Source organism: Staurois parvus, unplaced genomic scaffold (assembly GCF_062004578.1).
Source record: "Staurois parvus isolate SC_StPar_1 unplaced genomic scaffold, SC_StPar_1.0 ptg001333l, whole genome shotgun sequence".
Taxonomy (NCBI): domain Eukaryota; kingdom Metazoa; phylum Chordata; class Amphibia; order Anura; family Ranidae; genus Staurois; species Staurois parvus.
In genome coordinates this window covers 525,687-548,044 of record NW_028319129.1, presented here as the reverse complement: position 1 = coordinate 548,044, position 22,358 = coordinate 525,687, and the positions used below count along the sequence as shown (strand labels likewise).

Here is a 22,358-nt window from a genome sequence, read left to right as displayed (position 1 = left end):
ACAGAGGTGAAAAAGCCGGGTCAAAGTGTCCCCCATGCACATGTGCAACAGTTACATTGTGGTTGGAGATACAGTAACTACTCCGAACCAGGAAAAAGAAGTGGCTACATCAGTAACAAAGTGACAAGAGGGAGCATAGACTTTGCATAATATGGCAAGAGGTCTGGGGGCCCCATTTAAATTTTGCTTCAAATTAAGAACAAAGGAGAACTAAAAGAAATGCTTATGTACACTAAAGCTGGCCATAGACCAACTGAAGTTCCCTACTGAACCATCCGCATTTCAGTCAAGAACATAGGAGAACTAAAAGAAATGCTTATGTACACTAAGGCTCCATGTACACTGCAGCTGATAAACTCATGTTTAGGAGCTTTTCTGCATTTTTTTCAGCAGCCCCTGAACTCTCCCTAATGTTTTCCTATGTGTCCATGTACTCTGTTGAATACAGTCGTTTACAGTTGTTGTTTTTTTTGAACGCACCAAACTTGCGTTCAGAATAAGATTTTATCAGCATTTCAAGCGCTTGTAAATGTGGCTAACCGCGTTTATAAGCGTTTGGAAATTTTTTTTTACTCTTTCATTTCCAGATGCTGTCCAGAGCCGTCTTTCATCATGAAAAATGCATGCAAAACGTTTTCCTGGTACTCAAATGGACCTGGTACACCATACTTTGAGGTTTCGCATGAAAGAAAATATGATAGACACTACTGCAATCATTTCACAGAAATGAGCTGGAACACATCCAAACACCACAAAAAATAAGCTAATCTCAACAAATACTGCTCTCTCTGCTTCTGCTCTATTTCTCTCAAAATGTCTGAAATAGTTAATTTTTTACTGTTTTTCAGTGCATTCTGGGCATTTTTGGAAGGTCTCCTGAGGCTGTCTTTAAAAAAAAAACGCTTCTAAATGCAAACGCTCATAAACGCTGTATGCCAATGCGGCTAAACAGACGTTTTTTAACCTATGTTTTCCAGCAGTCAGTTTCCATCATTCAGAAGTGTTTTCCAAATGTCCCGTGTACATGGAGCCTAAAGCTGGCCATAGACCAACTGAAGTTCCCTACTGAACCATCTACATTTCAGTGTGTGGCATTCCTGCTCAAATGAAGCTGATTGTGTGATTGACTTCTGTCAAAGGGGCACATTGGAGATTTTTTCTTGATCAGGTGTCACATATAGTGTCCTGGAAGGGAATGGATGGTGGCTTCCTTTACCCACCTCGTTTGTGTCGTTAAATGAATCTGTTATTTTTCCCATTCAGCCTACTGCGTAAGCATTGTATGGCCAGTTTTAGATTAACAGTATTTTAGCAGTGTGATTTAGTATCTGGGCTGGTCATGTGACATAAAACTTTGTATTTTTCATTTCTAGAGAGAATCTGTTGATCTGGCTTTAAAAATTCTTGATGATTATGAAATCAGAGGATACAGACTTCATGTGGAAAGTGCAAAGTTCCAGCTCAAAGGGGAATATGATGCATCAAAAAAGAAGAAGAAATCTAAGGACTACAGGAAGAAATTGTCACAGCAGCAAAAGTATGCAGAATCTTGAGCATGGTTACAATTTTTTGGTACTTATAGCAACACTAACCTGTACACTTTGTACGCTTTAGAGCTTTACAGAGGATCCCAGAATATATTACTGATTGCTAAAGGGGAAACTTACAGAAATATGTTGGTCTCCAATCCTGGCCCTCAATCAGAGATCAGGATCTGCATATATTTTCCAGTGATTTAGAAATTTGTACAGCCCCTAGATTCACATTTTGTGAAGGAGGTCATCAAGGCAGCCTAACTATTCCTCTCAGGACAGGTTTTGTTTGGCAGTTTTCTGTACTATTACACCTACCTTATTATTCTCTTATTACCTTCTTTAGATGCTGTATGCACATTGGCGTTCCTGTGGATTGGCAGTCATAGTTAGGAAGAAGTGAATAGTCTGATGACCCAAGTGAAGTGCTGTTTTTAATGTGTATACTACATCAAACTAAATGTTTCATAATGTAGTTGACTGCTTGTGACCCAGCTGAAAAGCTGCAGAGCATAGCTGTTCTAAATATATTTCCATATAACAAGTGTTAGCCTAGGTTCACACATGTGTAGTGCGAATTTCCAAAGTAGCTCTTCAGCAGTAATTTAGATATGGTTCTGATGCGAATTGGCAAGTCAGATTCTAACACAAATGGTAGGAGCAGGTGGCTGCCGTCTGCCTTAACAATAGCTAGTTAAGCAGCGGGCCAGCCGCCACATCCTTAACTGATGACAACTCTGCACCCGACGCTGGCTCCCGTTGTCTGACAGCTCTGCCACTAAATTATGTGACCCTGCCCCCTTGTGACACCATCGACCCAGTATGCCTACTCATCCCCCCCCCCATTCCCTGGCCTGTCGGGCTGCATGTCAGGATAAGGGTCTGGTATGGATTTCAGGAGGAACACCCACACCAAAATAAAAAAGTGACGTGGGATTCCCTCAACGTTCATACCAGACCTAAGGGTTTGTTTTGGATTTGGGGGGATCCCCACGCTTTTTTTTTTGGCGTGGGGTTCCCCTTAAAACCCGAAGAGCCTGGTATGTATTGGGGGGGGGGGGAGGCACGCTGTTTTTTGTTTTTATTTATCAATTTTATGCCAGTGTGATTAGTTCATTTTTTTTTTTATTTTTAATAAATTCATAGACATTTCTAAAATGCTGTTGTTACTTTTACATTATGGGGTACTGAGTGTAGATTACAATAGAGGTACAAGGAAAAATTTTGTGTATATACAGTATAAAAATATTATAAATTTTTTATAAGTGATCACATGGCCTCTGTTCTCAACTGCCTAAGGGGCTTAGAGAACTGGGGGTGGAGACTGCAGGGAGTGTGTCAGCAGGAAGCAGAGAAACAGCAGAATACTGATTTTTCCCAATGATTCGTTGTGCAGGAGGGCAATTATACTATCAGGCTGAAACCTAAAAAAATTGAAAAAAGTGAAAGGGGTATGAGCACTTTATGAATGCACTGCATATACCCTGTAAACCTTCTTTTTTATTTAAACAATGGATTGCTTTTCTGAGGGCATATGACAGGCGATGAGGTATAAAGTTGCCTCTTCACCGCCTCTTTTAATCTCTAAAAGTCCATGTTGCAAACCATTACAACTGCGACTTGTATTTCCTAGGGTAGGGCTGCCTTTGCAGCTTTGCAGGGTGGTAGAAATGTGGTTCCACTGCCTGTTTTTACTGCCGCCAACTATATGTGTAAACTAAGCCTCCACATGTTAATGCATTGCTAGTCAAATTTCTGCTATCATCAGTTTACCATGGGCAAAACTGTAAAATACTCCTCTTTGGTTGCTGTTTATTACTATAGCTCAGTTGTCCACACTGAACACTGTACCACAGTATATATATTTAAATATTTCAAGTTTTTTTTTTTTTTTTTTTTTTTACATGGTTTGTATTAGCGTACCTAACCATAGTAATCAGCAGCCCCTCCTGCACCTCACTCCCTCTGAAGCTGAACTGGTTCTTGTTTAGAGTTCCCAGTTTTGGAATAGAAAGCAGACTGGCCACTGTGTGCAGTAAAAAAAGAACACATTGAAATTTTTCTTGCCCGTGACTTGTGTTATTTAGATTTTTTTGAGAGTGTCACTTTTGTTTTTCTGTCCCACATAGACAACTAGATTGGAGGCCCGAAAAGAATGCTGATGCCAGAAAACGTCATGAAAGAGTTATAATTATTAAGAACATGTTTCATCCAAAAGACTTTGAGGTGAAAAGAATCATTTACAACATGTTTGTGTTGTCTTTTGTTATCTTGCATTATTGTCTTACCTCCTCCTATCTTGTAAACGGTGGCCTTAGGCCTTCAGAATACCTTTGGTGCATGAAGTTTAGCCCTCTAAAAACAAGTGTTTTAAGTATGTGCAGATGTTGGTGGGTGAAAGCAGAACTTCAGGAATATGTCGCATAACAGACCTAAACTTCTCCATCCACACATTCAAGGTGGATGGAGAAATTCTCCCCACTATATTGATGTATTCTGACAGCGGTACTCCCCCCGCCATCAGAATACACTGATCAGCACATGCAGCCCATTGGCTGCATGTGCTGATGGAGTGGACACTTTCCAACAAACCTGTTCATGAAAAGTCAATTAATAGATCAACTTCTCATGAATGGGAACGGGAATACATGGATTGAAATTCAGCCAGTTCCTGCTGAGGTGGGCGAATTTTGATCCACGTATGGCCATCTTTTTTGCGGGCCGGGTTAGTAAAAACTGATCTTATAAATGCAATAACTGGCTGCTGGAGACACCACAATCCAGTTTAGTAGCATTCGCTAGATGTCCTCTTCCAAAGTGGTAGGAGTGACTTCTCTCTGCTGCCAGAGATAAAAGAGAATCAGGCACTTCTTTACCCCTGCCACCCATGAACTACCTGTATTTGTGAATGACTACAAGGTGGGCTCTGATTGGGTGAGGTAGAGAGGAGGGGCAGATGATGTCACGATGAAGATTCGTTGCTGCTCTCATTTAATTCCTTCCTGCCCGGACTATTGTAATATGACGGCTGAACAGGAACCCTATTATCCTGGAATATGACGTCCTCCGAGGATTGCACCTTGTGTGCGCTCCATGGGCCACGCTTCGGTGCAATCTGTCGCTGGCTGTGTCCACCGGACATGGTCATCACTACAGTGGCCCGCTGCCAATGTCGTGATCGCTGTGACCAATCACAGCAGATCACATGACAGTTGTGAATGGCTTCCTTTCATGCCATTCATTGCTTACAACTGTGCTGTTAGTTGTGATTGATCACATGTACATACTGTGCCAATTACAGCCACTCTGTAGCATGTGATCAGCTATGGCCAATCACAGCTGATCACAACAAAAACTACTGCATGAATCCGTTTCATTCAGTAAAAATGCTTACTTTATACCAATCATAATGTGTAAAAAAAAAAAAATCCTAATCACTTACCCAGAGTAGTAAAATTTTACTATGGTAACATTGTATTGCTCTGGTCACAGGAGTAGAAAAAAAAATGTATTAAAAATGTTTTAAAAATCTATTTTTTTTTATAACATACTGTTGCCAGTCAGTGTTCCTGATCCTCGCCAGGCCAGTTATGAGGACACTGTACTGCATTGGTGACAGTATGTATAAAGAAAAAAAAATTTTGTGAACATGTTTTTTTTTTTTTTTTTTTTCATTTTTTCGTTTTCCACAAATGACAACTTCAAAAAACATGCCATGCCTGTTACTAAATACCTCAGACTGTCTACTTTCTGAAAAGCGGTCTTTTGGGGGGAGTACTTGTACTGTCCTGGTATTTTTGGGCGTCAAGAAATGAGATCAGCTGTCAGTACATCAGGATTTATCAATTTTTAGATGTTTACCATAGTTTGTGAACTCTATAACTTTCCTGCCAACTAAACAATAACTGATTTGGGCTATTTTGGGCCTACGTATGCGTTCACCACTACCTGCGAGCACGGGAGGACGGGGCCACTTTAAACTTTTTTTTATTGTTTATTTAATTTTTTTCTTTTTTTTGCACTGTCCCTTTAAAAAAAAACAAAACTAATCACTTTTATTCTTATTACAAGAAATGCATGCATCCCTTGTGATAGAAATATTAGTGACAGATCCTCTTTATGGAGAGATATGGGGTCAATAAGACCCCACATCTCTCCTCTGCAATGTAAAGCATTGATCTAGTGTTTAAAAAAAAAAATGGCTGGAATGGGAAGTGACATCACTCCGGTCCTCCAAGGGCATAGAGATGAGTGGCAGCCATCTTTCCTTCACTCATCTGTATGCCCAGCGCTGGGATCGATGGTTTTTCAGGTACGGCTGAGAACTACCGATTGGCGGCGAGGGGCGGGTTTTTTTGGCACCTGTATCGGTGCTTTTTTTTTTCCATTTCGGCAGTGTTGTTCTCGGCCGACTGTTTCGGCCACCAAAATTTCAGTGCATCCCTATCCTGCTCCATACTAGCTGCATTTTTCCTGTGATCTCTGAAGGAGCTGCTGTTTCTTTGCTTTTTTGGCAGAACACAACAGGAGAGCCTATTTGTGCCCACAGGTTTCAATGTTTTATATTTATTATCCTTTCTTTTGAAAGAGAGATGCTAATTCACTTCTTGAGCTTTGGAAGGTTTTACCCCCTTCATAACCAGGTAATTTTTTGCTATTTGGCATGGCGCTACTTTAACTAGAGATTGTGTGATCATGCAACACTGTACTCAAATTAAGTTTTAGATAATTGTTTTTCACACAACTAGAGCTTTCCTCTTGGTGGTAATTAGTCACCGCTGGGCTTTTATTTTATATTATGCAAATGTAAAAGACAGACAAAAACACAATATTTTCTACTTTCTGTTATAAAATATATCTCATAAAGTCAAATTTCTTCATAAATTTAGGTCAAAATGTATTCTGTTACATGTTTTTGGTAAGAAAAAGTCCCATGAAGGTGTATGTTGATTAGTTTGTGTGAAAGTTATAGCCTCTATATGCTATCTTGTGTGTAGATGTGTGTGTGTGTATGTATATATGTATGTGTATGTATGTGTGTGTGTGTATAAATATATATATATATATATATATATATATATATATATGTGTATGTATGTGTGTGTGTGTGTGTGTGTGTATGTATGTATATATATATTTTATTTGAACATTTATCTTCCTGATGTATCTCATTTCCTGAGGCCCTTCAATTCTAGGACAGCACAAATACCCCCCATATGACCCCTTTTTGGAAAGTAGACAGTCTGAGGTAATAAAAAGTATGGCGAGTTTTTTAAAGTTGTAATTTGTTGTCACTTTTTTTTTTGAAAAATTAAGAAATTAACATTGTTCTTCACAATTTTGTTTTTATTTTTACATACTGCCACCAGTTCAGTACAGCATCATTATATGACTGGTGTTGTAGTGATCAAATCACAGACCACTACAGTAAGCAAGCTGTTCATGAATGGAAAGTATATCATGACAGGTTGTTTACATTGTTATCATGTGATCTCTATGACCAATCATTGCGATCATATGATACCCGGTTACTGGTAACAGTGATTTGCTGTGTTTGGCAGATACATCGGTCATAGGAGGGTTGAACTGCATGCTCCTAAACCAGGGCAGGCACAATCACATTTATATATTCATGACTGTGCCTGCTACAGTAAATGTACTGTAGCGGGGCGGCAAGTGGTTCAATTATGTATTTTTGTTTTGTAAAACAAAATGTTATGTTATGTTTATATATTATAAAATACAGTGTATATGGTGTGTAGAGTGCCAGCAACTGTTTTACATAATGTTGGCCAGTAGAGGTTGCTGCTGCTTTTTAAGATAACCAGAGCCTTATAAAACTCATGACAAAACAAAGGATTTTGGCATCTTAAATATTTCCTGCCAAGTGAACTACTAGTGAAAAGATACCAAATGTGAACATTAGATTTGATAGCACTTTTCATCATCAATTAGTTTTTTTCTGTTAGACTATAGTTAGTCATGGCTTACAAGTGCAGAGGCATTTGTGATGTGCATCCTGTGAGTGCTTATAACTTTAACATAATGCAGCACACATAACCGTACATATGCCGATGTACAAAGTGCAGTGACCCATAGCAACAAGATTTCATGTTAAAAGTTCACCTTTTGTAACATGTTACACCCCTAGTTAGGGTGTAACATGTAACCTGTTACAAATGCATCGGCCCCTGTACCCGCTGATGTGACAGCTAGCAGGTTGATCTTATTCCCCCCGCTAGCTGTCATCTGAAAGAAAATGCAGCTGTGCTAAGCTCTGCCTACCCAGCTGCGTCATCCATTCACAGAACACTGTGGATGGATGACAGCCTACCAGGGAGGTCTTGACCACTCTAGGTAGTTCATTGAGCTTCCTGTCAGAGTGTAACTGCCTGCCCGTATCGGAGGTATAGGCAAAGAGCCTATAGAGTCCAGTCTGCAGGGCTGTGGCATTACAACCCCGATCTGCTGATCGTGGGTGCAATGCTTTACAGGTCCTTAACAAAAAAAAAAAATAAATGCATTTTTTTTACCTGCAATTAACATTAAAGCAGTGTTTCTTTATCTGAAAAATGTTAAGGCAGCGAGCCCAAAATCCTCATTCTTCAACATTCAACACTTTGTGGAATGATTGGGCCCACAGCCCGCCCTATGGCTCCTTTCCCCGGTTCCTACATCAGTACAGAACTCAGCAGAGATGTTGAGGTTGGCAGAAAGAGCCACAGTGTGGTGGGGGATGCAGCAATTTGACACTGTCAAGAGTTTAAAATGTTAAAGACTTTGACGGAGGTTGCTTCTCTGAGAGACAGAGGAATTTGAATTTGCTACACATTGGAGATGTAAGCATTCACAGTTTTCTATTGCAGGGTGCTGTTGTTTACATTTTTTAACGGAAACTACAGGGTCACATTAAATTAGACCTTTAATTATCGAGGTCTGAATAAACAGAGCTCGACAAGACCAAGGTGCCAGATCGCCATCCTGATGCCTGGACTACACTACAGCAGGGATTACATGGATTTTCTCCATGTAATCCCCCCCCCCCTTCCTCCCCGGGTGCAAGGACCAAGAGGTCGGGCTGGCTGGTAATTGAGGCCGCAGTTTTGCTGCTTGCTGGAGCGGGATACAATGCTTGTTTGTGAGAGCTGGGCTGTGATGAGCGTGACGCGCCTGCCATTCTGACCGAGGGCTTCCCTTGCTTGCTGTCACTGCCTGCCCACCTTCAGCATCTCCTTTCCAGCTTGACAGCTGGGGTTGTGGTTGCAGACTTGATCTGGTGCCCTTTCCTTACCTCTGGTGAGTGGAAGGATGTTTTTTAGTTATCATTTGAAAAGCAATCCTTGTCCTCCAGGCAAGTGACTGTGGCTAAACTGAGATGATGTTGTCAGTCTGCTGTAGGCAGGTGAAAACATTTCCTTGATGTGCTCTATTCCAGTGCTTTAACTGCAACATTTGTAACTTTGTAGTAAATCGCAAGCTTAGAGGCTGCTTCAGTGGGCTATGCTGTGTCAGTAATTTGTGAACATGGCTAAGAACTGCCCAGGTATCAGGATGTACACGGCTATGGCATCTTGGTTCAACACTTGGATGCACTGCTGAACAAAGATTGCTGCATGGTTCTCGAGGAAAAAACAGATATGAGAGTGCTGTGATCTCTTGAGAGATACCGAATATCTGCTACACAATGTAAGTGACTTGGCATACATGCTTTCAACGTGAAAAATTATCTCACTCTAAGTTACTTCCCTTTTAGATGAGTCTGTAATACTCCTAGATCCTCAAACCTGAAGAAATCTTTTACATAAATATTGACCTTCTAAGAAAAAGCCGAAGTTTTGCCTTCTTCCCGCACCTTACTGTTGGCCCGTCTGTGTAATGGGAAGCAACAATAGCTTCTAGTGGGGTGCAGTGGGGGGGAAGGGTCGAAGCTGAACTTTTTCTGCTGGAGACATGTTTTCCATAATAGTGCTCTAGATTTTGTGGGGACTCCTGGATTTTTCTGTTTTTTAAGTCACCCTTGCAGTTAAGCAATTCTTTGCTCACGGACGATTTGCTTCACTTGCAACTGCTCTATATATTAATTTCTCTTTGTAGACTCCTTTATTCAACCCAGGGATATTATGTATAAGGAAAGTGGCTACACACATTAAAGAGCACAGAACAGGGGGCGCATGCGCGGCCGGCTACGGGATGGACGCGCTTTGAATACAGCTCCGTCCACCCGCCACCTACAACGCGGCACTCACCGGCCCCGGGGTACATAAATCACCCCACAGTGTCACCGACCTCTGCCCGCATCCCGACCAACATGCCCCGCAGGAGGAGAGCCCCTGATCATCCAGGGAAGCTCACTAACTTCTTCCCTGCTATTGTGCAGGGAATCCAAGATGGCGGCCGCAGCAGAGACACACAGGGAGACAGCAGCCACGAGGAGGACTACAGGGCTCAGCACAGGGATCCGAGGCTGCAAGAATCGCTTTACCCAGGGGACCCTGGTGAGTTCTCACCCCCTCTGTCACCCACAACTAGCAGCCCTGCCAAATCTAGGCCACGTTTAGACCAGGACCCTAACACATCCTACCAAGCCCTAAATATCACACCTCCACCCACTACTTTAAACCTGCCAGATATAGACGCATTCCCAGCAGCAGATCAGCCGCTAACAGAGGTGTCCATGAAACACCTGCTGACGTCACTCCGTCAATCTCTACAAAATGACATTTTTGCGTCTTTAAACCAAATAACTAATGTGGTACAGCACCAAGAACGTAGAATTTGCCATATTGAAAGCAGTCTAGGTGACATCATAACAGCGCATAACGATTTTATTGACGCCCATGCAGATCACTCGACTGATATCGAGCAAATCAATTTAAAATTAGCAGACTTAGAAGATCGCTCGCGTCGCAACAACATTAAATTCAGAGGGATCCCTGAATCAGTGCCGAGCGAAAATCTGCTACCTTACATACAGCAATACTTCAAACTACTCCTACCAACACTTCCAGATCTAGAGCTTGCGATTGATCGAGCCCACTGACTGCCTAAACCGGCGTTTCTGCCGGCTTCTATTCCAAGAGATGTGCTGATACGGGTGCATTTTTACCACATTAAAGAAAAAATTATGATTGCGGCTAGAAACCCACCACCTCTCCCGCCATCACACGCAAATCTACGCCTCTATGCGGACCTATCCAAAGCCACGCTCCTTAATAGAAAAAAAATGATATCCATCACTAAGGCCCTAAGGAATCATGGCATAGCCTACCAATGGGGCTTCCCAACTAAATTAATAGTGCGACGACAAGGCAGAATATTCACCGTCAGGAACCTGGAAGCAGGCTTAGACCTGCTCAGGACATGGAACATTCTCCCTGCAGATACGCATGACACCACCTCTAACTCTGCCCAACGCATGGAGACATCTCAAGCTGTTACATAGAGCATTCCAGGTGCTGACATCTTTCCTTTTCCCCCCAGGGGTTATTTTTCAATGCTTACACTTCTGGCGATCGGCCTACATATAATGAAGTTCGCCCTCCAAGTTTACGTGTGGCATGACCCTCTCGGCGGTCAAAGCCTGTTTGTACCCCCCAGCTCTAAAGTAGCGATGTTGGCTACTTGGCCTATTTGCATTTTTTGCAAAACTATTTTTAGTATCCCTTGTGCTTCCTCTCCTTTTTTCCTACGGCACCGTCAGCTAACCCTCCTTACTTCCAATCGTCTTGTCTTTGAGGCTACATGGACCACTTCCTCTAAACCTTCACTCGAGCCTTACGGGTACCATGACTATCCTATTACTATCCTTTCTCAGGAGATTACCGAAACAACAACCCGACATTATATTTTCAACGCAGAAACTTATATAAATGATTAATATAACATCTCTTAACGTTAGAGGCCTAAACTCTCCTTTCAAGAGATCGCTGCTCCTTAAAGAAACCCGAAAATCCCGAGCCGACATTCTCTTTATACAAGAGACTCACTTCGCCACGGAAAAAACGCCTAAACTACACCTGCACCATTTCTCACAAATATTTATGGCAACCAATCTCAAAAAGAAAAACGGAGTAATTATAGCCATTAATGACTCTCTCCCTTTCCAATTCATCTCGAAAATGGCCGACCCACATGGACGCTTTTATATCCTCATTTGCCAGATAAATGACATAACCCACACATTGGTGAATGTTTATGGCCCAAACAACAACCAAATGCAATTTTTTCGAATGCTCTATAAGACCATCTCGGATCATAAACAAGGCAAACTCATAATTGGCGGAGACCTCAACGTTATGTGCAACCCACTCGTGGACTCAACCTCTAAGAAGCCACCCACTAAATATACCTTCAATCAATTTCTACATGATCACGACTTGTATGACATATGGAGATGCCAACATGGCTCTGAGAGAGACTATACCTACTACTCCCCAGCTCATCTCTCATACTCCAGAATAGATATGTTTCTCACTGACAAATGGACATTACAACAAGTGACTTCCTCTAACATTGGAACCATTTCCTGGTCAGACCACGCACCAATCAGTATATCCTTAAATGACGATCGACGCTCGACGCTTCCACCGATTTGGAGACTCAACTCTTCGCTCCTGAAACATCCGGACAATCAGAAACATATTTTAGAAGCCCACAAATTGTTTTTTGATACCAACACTACTCCGGATATCTCAATTACTACACTTTGGCAAACTTATAAGGCCTACATGAGAGGTATCCTCATACAATTAAACTCCCGTATAAACAGACAGCGCACTCAACAAATTGACCAGCTTCTAACCTCCATTAACCTAAATGAGGAAATTAACAAAAAATATCCTAACCCTACTATTTCGGCAATTCTAAACCAAGATAGAAACAAATTACGCACCCTTTTACTCCACTCTTATGACACCAACCTCCAAAAAACAAAGACCAAATTTTATGCGCTCGGTAATAAAGCTAGCTCTCTTCTTGCTAAGACCATTAAACAAAAACGACTTAAGACCAAAATATCTACGATCCAGCATCCAATCACACGTTCTCCTCTTACAAATCCACTTGATATTGCTAACGCTTTTGCAACATACTATCAGAAGCTATATAACATAAAAGACGACTCTAATACAACCCAACCAACGATCCCCTCCATTGAACGCTTCCTGCATAAAACCAATCTCGCCCACGTCACCCCTTCTCAACTCGAATCTCTATCGGTACCAATCTCAGCCTTAGAAATTGAAAAAGTCATAACCACTCTACCTTTAAATAAATCACCAGGGAACGATGGCTTCACTAATGAATACTACAAAACATTTACATCCGACCTTAAGACACATCTCTCTGCCCTCTACAATCACGTGGCATCTAACGGGGAATTTCCCCCTGACATGCTACAATCAATTATCACAACCATCCCGAAACCAGGTAAAGACCCCCAACTCGCTCAAAATTACAGACCAATCTCGCTACTTAATACAGACATAAAAATATACGCCAAGATAATTGCTCAAAGATTACTCCCATTCCTACCTACATTGATCCATCCAGACCAAGTGGGTTTTATACCTGATAGACAGGCTCCTGACGCCACCAGGCGAATTATTTCTCTACTCCACCACCTTGAAACTGACAAACGTCCCTCCCTTTTTTTATCACTAGACGCGGAAAAGGCTTTCGACCGAATTCACTGGAAATTTATGACACTTACATTACAAAAGTTTGGCTTTACGGATTGGATCTTGTCGGCGATCCTCACCCTTTACTCTAAACCCTCTGCTAGAGTCTTAACTAATGGCACGCTCTCACAGCCCTTTTGTATATCCAATGGAACCAGACAAGGTTGCCCTCTGTCCCCCATCATTTTTGCCTTACTGATAGAACCACTAGCGACTAACCTTAGAAACGATCCAAACTTCATGGGAGTCAAATACCTCACCACTGAACATAAAATCAGTCTCTTCGCAGACGACATTATACTGATGGTTACAAATCCATATAAATCACTCCAGACGATTCGTACGCACATTCAAGACTACTCAGCGGTCTCATATTACAAACTTAATGAATCCAAATCATCAATATTAAATTTATATACGCCTTCTATTACCCAGGACTTACTATCTAAACAGTTCCCTTTTACCTGGGAAAAACACAGCATTCCTTATTTGGGGATTAGACTCACCCCTACTACTACTCACCTTTACCCAACTAATTACAGATTGCTACTTGAAAATATCCCACGGGATCTCAAGAGCTTTCGCACATCTAATCTATCGACATTAGGTAGAATAGCAACACTAAAAATGTGTATTCTTCCTAAGATACTATACATTTTCCGAACACTCCCCATCCCAGTCCCATATTCTTTCTTCACTAAACTCCAGGCCATATTAAACAAATTCCTATGGAACTCAAAAAAACCCAGATGCACCACGAATCTCCTAATACGTCCAACCGCCAGAGGTGGAGCAGGCCTCCCACATATGAAATCCTACTACCAAGCTGTTCTATTAGACCAGCTCTTCTTCTGGTGGCACCCCTCCCCGTAAAAAATTGGGACCACCTTGGAAACATCTTTGTACCTTCCATACGCGATAACGGACATACTATGTCTACCTCGAGCGGCTCAGATTCAAGCGTTTCACAAACACCCATGCATACAGGCCTCTTTAATGGTATGGCACGATTTTGTTGACTACAATAAATTAGGAAAAAACAATGTTCAAACCCCTACCCCACTTTCGTCCTTGCATCACATCATACCTCATCTAAATTTAACAAAGTGGATGACCCTGGGCATACATCACATTCAAGACATATTTACCTCAAGCAAATTGGACTCCTTTTACACCACTCAAAGCAAATTTCACCTTCCTGACAATGAACAATTTACATATATGCGCATAGCCCATGCACTCCACAAAACAAGTATCCCCCACACAACAGAAATTCCTGCACCTGCGCATCATTTCTTTCATAGAACCAAGTATCCAAAAAAAGGAATCTCTGTCTTTTACACACTTATAACCGAGAGGCAATTTACAACATATACTTCCTCTTTAACCAACTGGGAGAAAAATTTCCACCAATCAATATCCCCAAGCATATGGGAAAAAACATTTACCATTACGTACAAGGCCTCGAAATGTTCCTCCCACTGGGAAACATATTTAAAAATCTTACATGAATGGTACTTAACTCCCACTAAGTTATCACTATTTTATCCACAACACTCGCGAGCCTGCTGGAGACACTGCGGAGAGTCTGGTACGCTATTACATATACTCTGGAATTGTAGGTCAATTAAATCTTACTGGAACAAAATTTTTCAAATAATTTCCTCAATTACAGGTACGTTAGTAACACCAAACCCCGCTTTAGCTCTCCTGCATATTGGCGTAGATAAGTTTCCTACAAATACACGTACCATTGTTATACATACTTTAGCAGCAGCAAAAACCAATATTACCAGACTATGGCACTCTACCACCACTCCCCCTTTGTCTCGCCTCTTTTCCGATCTCAACCTTCAATGTGAAATGGAAAGAAGGATCGCCTTACAAAACTCCACTTCTCACAAATTTATTACCCAATGGTCTCGATGGCTAAAAAACCCAAACTGTTCTGTAAAATGATTACTAATTATACCCATTGTAATACAAGTAACCCGTCATCCACTGGTGCCCTCTCCCTCTCCCTCCCTTTCCCTTCCCTCCCCATTTTCCACTTCCCCCCCCTACTTATAATCTTTCGTTCTCTAGACTGGTTCACATGACAATGAGCATACCTCTCATGTACACAATTGGAACCTAAAGTATCCCCGGCCTATTGGTGGGGATCTTCCACTCCTACTTCTTTACTCATGCATTATGATCCTTCGAGTGAACCCTTCTAGTTTCATGTTAATATGTTTACCCTTTTGTATGTTGACAAAAATTTTTCAATAAAAACCATTTGAATATAAAGAGCACAGAACAATTGTTTGCTTGTAGGCCTTACCCTACACCTCCACACAGAACTTTCTAGGAGATGAAGTGAATGGTTTGCAAAGGATTTTTCCATTCAAACATTGTTTTACCCCTTAAGATCTCCATGGTTTTTCAGCCTCCTCCTTTAAGATTTATACTACTCAATCATTGTTTGACAACAAGCTGCTCATGTACCTCTAGTTCTCTACAGTGAATTCTATATAGTAATTATATGTTTGGGTTATACGGACTGCTCAGTCTTCACGATACAGTGCCGGACTTTAAAAAGACCAGGAGCAGCTTCAGTAAATATTGTCCCTGCAAATGGCCCTCCCCATTTACCTTTATTTATCTTACCAGTGCTCCTTTATCTGCTGTGACAATACAGGACACTAGGGGTGAGATCTACTAAAACCGGAGCACTCAGAATCTGGTGCAGCTGTGCTTGGTAGCCCATCCATTTCTAACTTCAGCTTGTTCAATTAAGCTTTGCTTTAAAACCTAAAAGCTGATTGATTCTATGCAGAGCTGGAGCAGATTTTGCACTCTTCAGTTTTAGTAAATCACCCCCTTCATTTCTGGAGGAGCATGTGACTGCTCCAACACCCCCCATCCCGTGACAGTGCTTGGTGCTAGCAGTTTATAGATAGACCCGAACACTGTCATATGATGGGGACGGATGTAAGACATTGCAGTGACACAGTCACTTTCTCTTGTATGGGCAGTGACAAAGTCTTCTTAAATACAACAATACTACTTGTCACAAGATGCTGGGAAATACAGATGTTTCCTCTCTAAGGGTCCATTCACATTTATGCTTAAGATTTTGGGAATGTGTGTAAATCTGACAAGCTGTCTTTCTGCTGTAAATTGCCTGATCACTCCCACTCACTGCTTGGTACATTTGTCCATTATCTTTAGTAGAAAGCTGGTGGGACATCGGGATCTAAAGGACTCCAACAAGAACAAATGGTATAACATAGGGAACTTTTGGTCCTATGTGATAAAAAATAGTTTAGTGAAAAAAATGTATAAAAACAAATATGATAAAATGACACCTAAGCACTTCAACACCCCCCCCCCCCCCAGGAAAGATTTAACGATTTTGAGCACCCCTGCATACATGCACGTAAACACGCGTTGGGAAACTTGCTCACAGAAATGATTTTGTTACACATCACTATTTTTGCCAGTGTGAGAGCAGTAATACTAGGGACATTATTTACGATTAACTACACCGATGACCCATAGGGGCTTTAAAGCATCGCCTATGAAAAATTTAGGGTATTGAAGCGCTAATATCATATGGCATAAAAAATTGGAACTACCAACATTTTATTCTCCAGGGTCTCAGAAAATATATGTTTTAGGGGTTTTAAGTGATCTTCAGGCCTAAAATAATTTAAAAAAAATATGTATTCGATATTTAAAGATGATGTTTTGATTTTCAGTTAAATATTACCCAATTTGTTGTGCAATGCATGTGTATTTGACAGTTGCTTATTACAGATTGAATTTTATTTATTTTTCTTGATTGTGTGTTTATCCCAACAAATACGATCATACGCAAGTGTCATCTTTTTAGTTTGTTTATGCAGTATCTTTAAGGTGTTACTAAACCCACAATAGTAAAATAAGTCTGTATATGCAGTAAAGCATGCTTGTTATACTCACTGTGGAACCTAAGGGGTTAATCCTCTGCGTTGTGTAAAAACACTGTTTGACTCTGACTCGTCTGATCCTCCCCTTCTTCCAGTGTCTCCCTTTTAACTCCTGATAAGTAGGGATGCACTGAAATTTCACTGGACGAAACATTCCGGCTGAAAACACCCCTATTGGCCTGTGGCCGATATGAAAATAAGCACCAATACAGGTGCTGAAAATAACACCGCCACCCGCCGCTGCTTGGTGGTTCTCAGCCTTACCTGGGAAACCACCGAACGATCCCAGCGCTGGGCATAGAGATTAGTAAAGGAAAGATGGCCTCCACTCATCTCTATGCCCTTGGAGGACCAGAGCGACGTCACTTCCAGTTCCGGCGCCTTGTAAACGAGGCCAGTTTTTTTTTTTTTTTTTAAAGCACTAGATCAATGCTTTTTTTGATCTAATGCTTTACATTGTAGAAGAGAGATGTAAAGGTCATATTGACCCCATATCTCTCCATACAGAGGACCTGTCACTACTTATTTCTATCACAAGAGATGCATGTATTCCTTGTGATAGGAATAAAAGTGATTAAAAATGTTTTTTAAAGGGACGGTGCAAGAAGAAAAAAAAGTTCAAAGTGCCCTTGTACTCACGCATAGTGGTGAACGCATACATAGGCCACGCCCACATAAGTAAACGGTGTTCAAACTACATGTGAGGTATCGCCACTAACGTCAGAGCAAGAGCAATAATTCTAGCACTAGACCTCTGCAACTTTACACTGGTAACCTGTAGAAGTTTTTAGACAGTCACCCATGGAAATTTTTAAGTACCCTAGTTGGACGCCATTCCATGAGTGTGCGCAATCTTAAAGCATGATATGTTGGGTATCTATTTATTCGTAACATCATCTTTCTTTTTTTTACAAAAAAATTGGGGTATATATTGTGCTTTCTTTTTTCTTTTTTTTTTTTTAATCATTAAAGTGTATTTTTTCCCAACAAATTGTCCATTTTGGTTTTTGGCTAGAGGAGTGTTCGGTTTCGGCACCAGAATTTTCATTTTGGTGCACCACTAGGCATATTGTGTGGAGACACTGCACATGCTCAGTTTGGTGTATATTGCTAGAGAGATTTTTTTTTTTCCTCCTTGGGAGAGTGCATGTGATCAGCACAGGGCCAATCAGCACTGCCCAGACAGAGGTCAGGGGTTCTGCATCCTCCTAGAGAAAACTCCTCCAACAAGCTTTAACCAGTGCTCTACTGAACACCTTAGAAGGCACAAGACAGCTGATGAGAAAAGTTATTTAGCAGTTTATATTTACTAAAATAATTGCATTTCCATGTTCTGTGGGAGACCAGATATAGTAAATGCAGGGTCCTGGGTTTAGTAACACTTTACTGAATTGTATGGAATTTGTTTATGATGTAAATCATCTTTAAGGCCGGTGATCTGAAAAAAAAATCACCATAGTCTTTCTTTAGGGGAAAGACCAGATACTTTTCTTGTCTTTTATTAAGAAAACTTGCCGATATTCCAGGTACTTTCTGACAGGGCAGCAGTGTGCTGCTTTTATTGTGATGGCATAAGATCATTGCTATTTATCTCTGTTTTCATTGGAATATTTGCATTAACTGGGGCATCTCTTGTCTTTTTATTAAAGAGAAATGCTTTACTTGATGACAAATAAATAGAACTTCTGGACATGCAGGTACCAGTCAGACCAGATTGCTGTATATTTTTACGACCCTGTGGAATGTGGGTTGGGTGACTGGTTTAACCTCCAGTGCTCAGCCTGCTGCTACTGTTTGCTCTTTCAGTTGATCGTGTAGATACAGTAACTGTTAAAATATTTGAAAGTTTTTTCCTTTAAGCAATGTGTGAGTGTATCTAATATAATTCTAATATATTATGTTCACGGCTGTCAGTCAGTTATTATGTTATTAATTACTTCAGATGATTGGGAATGTGTTTGGTAAAGGACCAACATTATTAGAACCATTACTTTAAAATTTGTTACTAAACCCGTGACCCAGAATTCACAATATCTGGTCTCCCACAGTACACAGAACATGAAAATGCAATTGTTTAAGTAAATATAAACTGCTAAATACCACTTCTCATCAGCAGTATATAGCAGTCTAGTGACTTCTGTCAGTGTCCAGCAGAGCACTGGTTAAAGCTTGTAGGAGGAGTTTTCAATCTCCTCTGATTGTCCTATGAGGCTGCATAACCCCTGACTCTGTCTGGGCGGCATTGATTGGACCTGTGCTGATCACATGCACACTCCGAAGCAAAAAAAAAGAGTGGCAAGAAGAACACCATTGTCGAAAGAAAACCATTAAAAGTCCTGTTCGCAGTTTACGAGAAGCCATGTAGGAGACACAGCAAACGTGGAAGAAGGTGCTCTGGTCAGATGAGACTAAAATTTTAAATTTTACTTTTTTTGGCCTAAAAGCAAAACGCTATGTGTGGCAGAAAACTAACACTGCAAATCACCTTGATCACACCATCCCCACTGTGAAACGAGGTGGCAGCATCATATTGTGGGGATGCTTTTCTTCAGCAGGGATAGAGAAGCTGGTCAGAATTGATGGGTAGATGGATGGAGTCAAATACAGGGCAATCTTAGCTAAAATCTTAGATAAAAACCTGTTAGAGTCTGCAAAAGACTTGAGACTGGGGCGGAGGTTCACCTTCCAGTAGGACATCAGCCCTAAACATACAACCAGAGTTAAAATGGAATGGTTTACATCAAAGCATATTCTTGTGTTAGAATGGCCCAGTCAAAGTCCAGACCTACATCCAATTGAGAATCTGTGGTAAGACTTGAAAATTGCTGTTCACAGACGCTTTCCATCTAATCTGACAGAGCTTGAGCTATTTTGCAAAGAAGAATGAGCAAAAATGTCACTCTCTAGATGTGCAAAGCTGGTAGAGACTTCCCCAAAAAGACTTGCAGCTGTAATTGCAGCGAAAGATGGTTCCACAAAGTATTAACTCGGGGGAAGGGGGGGGGGGTGTAGAGCGAATACAAATGCACACCAAACTTTTCAGATATTTATTTATAAAACATTTTCAAAAACCATTTATCAGTTTCCTTCCACTTCATAATTATGTGCCATGTTGTGTTGGTCTATCAAATAAAATCCCAATAAAATACATTTACGTTTTTGGTTGTAACATGAAAAAAAGTGGAAAATTTCAAGGGGTATGAATACTTTTTCAAGGCACTGTATTCTCACCATTGTTATGTGGGAAAACTAGCATCTACCAAAACGTTGTAGAATACAGGAAATAATGTTTCTTGGTTTTCAGAATAAATTTTATTTTGATGAATATATATTTAACTAATTTACTTATGCAGGAGGACCCTCTGGTTCTGAACGAAATTCGAGAAGATCTGCGATCAGAATGTGAAAAGTTTGGACAAGTGAAAAAAGTCCTTATATTTGATGTAAGTATGTTGTTCATGATTTAAGTGATACCTAAACTTAACTCCTGCCAAAACTATTTTGGTTCTAACTTTCCCCACTTGATCCAAAACAGAAAAAAAAAAACAGTTTTGGCTGGAGATGGGCTTTAATGGTTATGTAACATCGTTTCTATTTTGGACATAAAACCTGGCACAATAAAAGAAAACAGGTAAAGAAAGTAATCTGATAAGGATTGTTTTACGTACAGGTGCACTGCTCTAACAAAAAATATTTACGGTATGGGATTTATTTAATAAACAAAATAGATGGGGGTTTAACTCGCCAGTAATACCACTAGAAGGAACAAATGTTTTTCCGGTAAAACTATTATAGCAGGAACCTGGATTGCAGATAAAAATGCACGATTACAGGATGAGTAATGGAGAAATAGGCACGCTACAAGAGTTGAAACAAAAAAAGGACTCATTTTATGTATTTGATGATTGACGATATCGTCAATTAAAGCACTTTGTCACATATCTTCCACAACCACTAAGAGAAGGTTATATGTATCGTTCAAGCAATTGTCAAACTCGGGTGGAATACAAAAACATGGTACTTGACGTATTTCTAAGATATTGACTATAACATCTGAACCGGTTATACCAACATATATGGGAAAACGAGTTGGGAATTCAGTTGAGTGAACAGCAGAGAAGGAAAATATTTATAATTGCACACGGAGCCGTGGACATGAATACTGTACAGATGAATTATAAATTGCTGACAAGATGGTTTATTACACCTAGTAGAGCCCATAAACAACATGCAGAGAATTTTATGTATTGTTGGAGGAGATGTGGGATGGAGGGTACAATAACACACACATGGTGGGAATGCTCCAAAATTCAGGATTTCTGGCAGGAGATAATACAACAAATAGCTGAGATTATGAGGGAAAGTATATTAAAAGACCCGCGGGTCTGTCTATTTCATAATACCAATCTTATAACGAAACAATATAAAAAAATGATGATACCCCGCTTAATTAATTTTGGAAGGCCCAAGAGATCCCAAGAATAAAAGACTGGATAAAAAGAGTAGAATTTGTATACAACAATGAATAACTTTATTTTAGTGGAGAAGATAAAATGGATACATTCAGGAAAAGGTGGGAAGAATTCAAAACAGATTTGTAGAACTGATGGAGTAGAAGGGAAAAGGGAAATGCAGGAATGAGAAGTAAGGGGAAAAAAGTTGATATAATGATAAGAAGATGGATACATCTGATTTAGAGGAAGATAGTAGAGGTTAGCGAAAACTATTAGAAGGAAAAAGACAGTGAAATTGGGGGGGAAGCAAGGGTGGGGTATTGGGAAAATTGTAATAAATGTCTGATTACTGTGTATTAATGTATTTATGACTATATTGGCTTGTACTCAATAAATATATAATTTAAAAAAAAGCTGCACTGAAAATTAGTTACAAAAATGCAAGTTAGCATCTTATAGTGCACTCTTCAATGTTGTGTTGAGTGTAGCTAGGCCAAGAGCACATGGCGTGTTGCCTGCAGCAGGTCCCAGTAACCATGCCTTTGCAGTGCATAAAAGCGCATGTATTGTGTATCTTCATGTGTTCACATACAGCACGCATTATTGTACATTATTGCATGCAGTATGATTGCTCACTGCAATGCATTGTTAAAACATCTTGCAGTGCTTGGTTTTTTCTTTTTCCCTTTTAAAACTAAGTAGTTTCATCTGCTGAAGTGCGTTGCAATGAGTTACAGTATG

At 40.5% G+C, this 22,358-nt stretch overlaps 1 protein-coding gene across 1 annotated transcript in view; it reads left to right on the top strand.

Moving 5' to 3' along the window:
• The window catches only part of HTATSF1 (HIV-1 Tat specific factor 1), a 48,257-nt gene that overhangs the window by 18,393 nt on the left and 7,506 nt on the right, over positions 1–22,358 (top strand). The window contains exons 5-7 of the mRNA XM_089661406.1: positions 1,374–1,537; positions 3,662–3,758; positions 20,517–20,606. Coding sequence (XP_089517532.1) covers positions 1,374–1,537; positions 3,662–3,758; positions 20,517–20,606 — 351 coding nt within the window. The remainder of the gene's footprint in view (positions 1–1,373; positions 1,538–3,661; positions 3,759–20,516; positions 20,607–22,358) is intronic.